Genomic DNA, 6,141 nt, shown 5'->3' on the forward strand with positions numbered 1-6,141 from the left:
AATAAGTTTTCTTTAGATTTTCAAGCTTTAAATTTAGCATATAAAATAAGAAGAAAAAAGAAGGAAGAGCCTAATTGGTTTATAATTATCACACCTATTTTCATGAGCACAAAGAATTTATACATATATTCACCTCACTCTTTGCTTTTCACACTCCTCACATGACATGTCAACCAAAGATATCTTCATATTGTGACCAGTCCTTCGTCTTGGAGACTTATGTATCCAGTTTGGCCATGGGAGTGGTTCTTATGCAAGAAGAACATCCTATAGTGTTCCATAGAAAACCATTTTTTTCAAAAGCTTATGTGTTCCTCTATGTATGTAAGGTAACCCCATGCCATCACTTTTGTTGTTAAGAAATGGAGACAATATCTCCTTGGACATTCCTTTACAATCCTCACGAATCATCATAACCTTAAGGATCTAATGTCACAGGTTATCCAAACTCTTAAAGAACAAATTTATTTGTCAAAACTATTAGGTTTTGATGATTCCATTCAGTATAAAGTAGGAAAAAATAACATTGTGGTTGATGCCTTATCACAACCTTATGACTTCGATGATAGTCAACTCTTTATTTTATCTATGCCTCAGTTTTAGTTCATGGAAAAACTCCGTAAGGCTTATCAAACTAGCTATAAATTTGTTTGGATATTCAAGGTTGTACAGAGTAATCCTGATGCTCGTGAGCATTATAACATCCATCAACAAATTTTGTTGTATAAAGTCAAGATTTGGCTCAACCATTACAATTCTTTCATTCAAGTGTTGCTGGAGGAATTTTAGAAAAAAACACCATTTAGCGGTCATACGGGAATTGCTAAGACTTTGTCGTAGTTGCAACATAACTTCTATTGGCACAATATGCGTGATGATGTCTAGAAGTTTGTTGCTCTGTGTGACACATGCTTTCAGACTAAGTATGAAACTAAACATTATGTTGTACTTCAACCTTTATCTATTCCATTGGAGTTGTAGCTTGACATGTCCTTGGATTTCATTACTGGTTTGCCATTTTTTCTAGGTAGTACAATCACATTAGTGATGGTTGATCAAATCTTAAAGGGTGCTCATTTTGGCACATTACCTACTCAATTCACTTCCTTCAAAGTTGCACAACTCTTCTTAGACATGGTTTGTAAGCATCATGGTTTTCCTTGTAGATTGGTCTCAGATCGTGATTCGGTTTTCATCAAAAATATTTGGAGAGAATTATTTTATTTGTGTGGCACTAAGCTTCGGATAATTACTTACTTTTACTTGAAACTGACGGTCAAACAAAGGTCCTTAATAGGGTCCTAGAATAGTATTTGTGTTCCATGATGCATAACAAGCTTGCAAATTGGGGTTAGCTAAATGGTGCTACAATATTACTACTTATTTGGCTACTAGGATGTCTCCTTTTCAGGTCGCGTATGGGAAGGAACCTCCATCCATTTCTTAGTATTTGTGGGGCACCTCTTTTGTTGAAGCAGTTGATTCTTTACTTTTAACTCGCTAATACATAATCGCTACCCTTCGAAAGAAACTTCAAAAGGTGCAAGATCAGCTGAAATTTGTCGCAAACAATAAATGACGTGTGGTGGAATATTAAGTTGATGATTGGATATATGTTTGCCTTCGACCTTACTGCCAAAATTTAGTAAGGGGTGTTACTTATCAAAAACTGGGTAAGCATTTTTGTGGCCATTTTCGCATACTTGAGCAAATTGGGCCAGTCGATAAAGACTAGAGTTGCCTTCAACTTCCAAAGTTCATCTAGTCTTTCATTGTTCTATACTTATAGGCTCATCACGACCTCTTCCCTACTTCACAATATGTGTTACCAATTGCCACACAAGGTAACAATCTGATGATCGTTCCAATAGCCATATTGGACTCCAAATGGGACAATTACACATTCCCTCGTATTGAAATGGTCCTGGTGCAATGGATGGAACTAGCTCCAGAGGAAACTACTTGGGTAGATTGGAACGAGCTATACTTGAACTATCACCTTGAGGACAAGGTGACTTTCGCAAGGAGCAATAAATTCAGGCCCAAAAGTTGAAACCAACATTGTCAAAAGGCCCAATGAGATTTCTGGCCCAAATATGGCAACATGGATTCGAAGGTTGCAAAACACCCAGCTGATTACAAGCTGTAGAGTGGGGTTTTTGACGAAAGAATATTTATGAGCTGTCAATATGTCAATAATCTAGAGTTTGTTATTACCCATTTTATTATATGAGTAAATGAGAAAGGAGGAAGAAGTTATTATCATTTCTTCATTCCATTTTTTTCTGTAAAGGCTCCTTGACCTCGAATCAAAACAATTTATCAAAACCTTTAGAAAGTTTAACTAACATTAATTGTTTTGCAATTTTTGGCTTTGTACGAACGATTATGAAGATTACTAAGCACTTATTATAAGTGCTATATAAATCCTGGATAATTCAAAGAAAATTTTATTTATAAACGAATCAGAACACTCATAATCTTCTTTATAAAACTTTTGTATTGTTGATAAAAAAAAAAGGTTGTGTTCAAATATTTTAAATAAAAGAAAAAACTCCACTAAAAATAACTACTTAAATTTTTCCAATCATCAAAAAAGTGAATACATATATCATAGTAATATAATTTTAAAAGAAATAAACTTCTTTGCAGCAAATATGCTGTATTTTTCTTGTAAGAAAGCTAAATTTTGGAGTCACGTAGTGCATGATGTGGAACTTGCTTTGAGCCATTACATTTATCACCAACTGTATAAAACAAAAGTCTTTTCATACACCTGATTTTAATCAATTCTATTTTCCTCCCCACCCATATAAAAGAAACAAAGTATTGTTGAGCCATGGGTATAGTTACTTGAATTAAAGACAATAATTAATAAAGCCACATTTTCATGGTTGATAATTGGTGGACAAGGACTCGATACCACATTTTCGTCATAAATAATTCACTATATATACAAATGTTTCAAACCACTTTGTTTCTCAATTCTTCTCACTCGCATTTGATCAATTCTCCAAATACCAATATGGAATTTCACATTCTTCCCATCGTTACTTTATTCATGGTGAGCTCCAACTCCTCCTCCATACACTTTTCTTCATCAAATAGTTTAAATATAGTATTTAAATTATTTTTAACTTTTACTTCTAAACTATATGAAAATAATACCAAAACAATTCCAAACATCAAGTAGTTCAAACTCTTGCCTTACACCGTAGGAAAAAACAATTATGTACTATTAATATTTGAGTTAAATGGTAATGTACTTACTATGTAAATTATTTTGCACCGATAACCAGTTAAAAGTTATGATTGGTATCACTTTCAATAATAAAATATTATAAACTTAAACAATTTAGTTGTGTAACGATTTGTAATTAAATAATAATGTGAACTTATTTTAAATTGTGGTGGCGCAATTAATTTTTCTTAGCTTTAAATTATTTTGGTGTAGTGTGGTGATTAAAGTGCATATTTCTTGGTGACTAAGGTCTGAACTAATTAAGAGGATAAACCATTTTTATTTCATGTAAAGCTTCCATAACTATTTTACTTTTACTAACTTAAAAATGTCTCACCTTGAAGGTTTCTTTAGAATTAGGTTTAACAATGCGTTGGATTCAGCCTAAATTTATTTTATACCTAAATCTCTATTTGCATGTGAAAATTGATATCATATATGAGAAACTAATGGGGTTGTGTCAAGGAATGCAGCTTACTGTGGCAACTAATGCTGCATTATCTCCAGAATTTTACTGGAAGTCCATGCTTCCCACCACACCAATGCCCAAAGCCATCACTGATTTGCTACACCCTGGTAAGTACAATTCCTACAAAACAAAAAATGAAGAATATATAGTTCAAAATTATTTTAGTTAATTCAATTTTTTTTCAGGCTATGCTTTTCAACAGTCTCTTTGTTTTAAGATTAAAGGGATGCTTTTTCTTCCTCCACTCCACTGTTTTTCATGCACTGTTAGAAAAATAAAAATAAAAATTATCTGTGGTTCACATTTTTAGATTGTGCAATTTTTGAAAACATGGATTGTCCATTTCAAAATTTATAATTTAAAAGTTTAAATTTTGGATTACATAATTTACAATTTATAATGCATTTTTATATTTATACAATTTAAAATGTTTTTAAGTTAAAAGATAATTTGAATTTTATCCTGCACCTACCCAAAGAAAGAGCCTGAAAAAATACTTCAGGAACACGTATCTAGTAGGGCAACAGCTAGTCTTGTTGTGTAAGAAAAAAAAAATATAATTATGCAAATACGCCATTAAGGGAAATGTGAGTTTTAACTAGTTTTTATAAATACTTTTTAAGAGGAAAACATAGTAAAAGGTAAATGATTTTTTTTAAAAAAATAAAATAAAATTAGTTATACATAAAATAATATGTGAAAAACTGAATCAATTTTTTTCAAAAAAAAAATGTTAACTTGTGCTATTTTAACATAAGCATGTCCAACCATTGTTTAAGAAATTAAACTTTGTCACTGAGGCTGACTTTATAATCAGAAGAAATCCGTGTGAGCCTTATTTCTTAGTATATCATTTTCAAACTAACACTCGAATTTCTTTACTAGGTAGAACCAACTGTATTCAAAGGAAAGTATATTCCGTTGTAATTAGTAATTAGGGCATAATAAAGTAATAGCGACTATTAGTTTCAGAATGAGAGAAATTAAAAACAAAGTCACACGCCTTAGATTATGGTCGGTAGCATTTATCATATCAATAGTTGAGAGTTACTTTTTTTCTTTATTCCTATATTTCACAAGTTCTCATACAATTCCCACCGAGTTATAATTGTAAGAATCTATAAGAAACGATACTAGACATAATTACATATAAAAAAAAAAAAAAATTTTTTGGAGTGCATTAATTTAATGATTAAGGCAACGTACAAAATTAGGTGCATAAAATAGCGTGGTGTTGAAATGTCTTTTTCCCATTCAGATTACAGTTTTGTTAAGTTAAACCTGAAAAGTATGCAGATTGGAAGGAAGAGAAAGAGAGGTGTCTGGATGTAGGGAATGGTGGTGTAGAAAAGGGAAACCAAGGAGAAGGAGGTGGCACTGATGTCAATGTTGGAGGAGGAAACGGTGGAGTGAGTGTACACACTGCACCAAAGGGAAAGCCGGTGCATGTTGAAGTGGGGCCACACTCTCCATTTGATTACAATTATGCAGCCAGCGAAACCCAATTACATGATGACCCCAATGTGGTACTCTTCTTCTTGGAAAAGAACTTGCATCATGGAACAAAATTGGACTTGCACTTTTCTCAAACCTCTACTGTAGAGGCCACATTCTTGCCTCGTCCTTTGGCTGATTCCATACCCTTTTCTTCAAACAATGTCAATGATATATTGCACAGGTTCTCCATCAAGGAAGGGTCAGATGAGGCTCAAGTGGTGAAAAACACCATCAGTGAGTGTGAAGGGCCCATCATCAGAGGAGAGGAAAAGCGTTGCGTGACTTCCCTTGAGTCCATGGTTGATTTCGCCACTTCCACGCTTGGGAATAATATTGATGCTATCTCCACAAGAGTGGGAAAAGAGAGGGAATGGCAACAATACAAAATAGCACCAGGAGTTAAGAAGTTGGGTGAGAAGGGTGTTGTGTGCCACAAGGAGAAATACCCATATGCAGTGTTTTATTGTCACAAATCAGATAACACTAATGCCTACTCTGTCCCATTGGAGGGTGCTGATGGAAGCAGGGCCAAAGCAGTTGCAGTGTGTCACACTGACACGTCAAATTGGAATCCCAAGCATTTGGCCTTCCAAGTGCTCAAAGTTCAACCAGGAACTGTTCCTGTCTGTCACTTCCTCCCTCAAGATCATGTTGTCTTTATTCCTAAGTAGAATATTTAAAGTCCTATTTATGATGTTGAATAATTAGGCAATTTTAATTGCATAAAATGAACTATATAACTGAATAATCGTAGCATTATTAGTATTATGTAGCGCACGTTGTCGCAAGTTTGCAGTTAAGGATTCACGAATGTGTTATGCAATAGTGATGTACTGCATATGTGCTTGTATGTGATATAAACGAAGCTTTTTTCATTCATGTAAGAATCTGTCTATGCATTTCCGGGTAGGTGTTGTGATTTGCACGTCAATGT

At 33.7% G+C, this 6,141-nt stretch overlaps 1 protein-coding gene across 1 annotated transcript; it reads left to right on the forward strand.

The window, feature by feature from the left end:
• The first annotated feature begins 2,989 nt into the window (after positions 1-2,989).
• Positions 2,990-6,094, forward strand: LOC114194759 (BURP domain protein RD22-like). The gene is made up of 3 exons (XM_028085155.2): positions 2,990-3,064; positions 3,715-3,817; positions 5,007-6,094. Exons 1-3 carry the CDS (start codon positions 3,026-3,028, stop codon positions 5,876-5,878), a joined length of 1,014 nt encoding a protein of 337 aa, XP_027940956.1. The 5' UTR covers positions 2,990-3,025; the 3' UTR covers positions 5,879-6,094.
• The last annotated feature ends 47 nt before the right edge of the window (positions 6,095-6,141 follow it).

The sequence above is a fragment of the Vigna unguiculata genome, chromosome 8, assembly GCF_037176805.1.
Source record: "Vigna unguiculata cultivar grain cowpea cultivar isolate G323 ecotype 2 chromosome 8, ASM3717680v1, whole genome shotgun sequence".
NCBI lineage: Eukaryota > Viridiplantae > Streptophyta > Magnoliopsida > Fabales > Fabaceae > Vigna > Vigna unguiculata.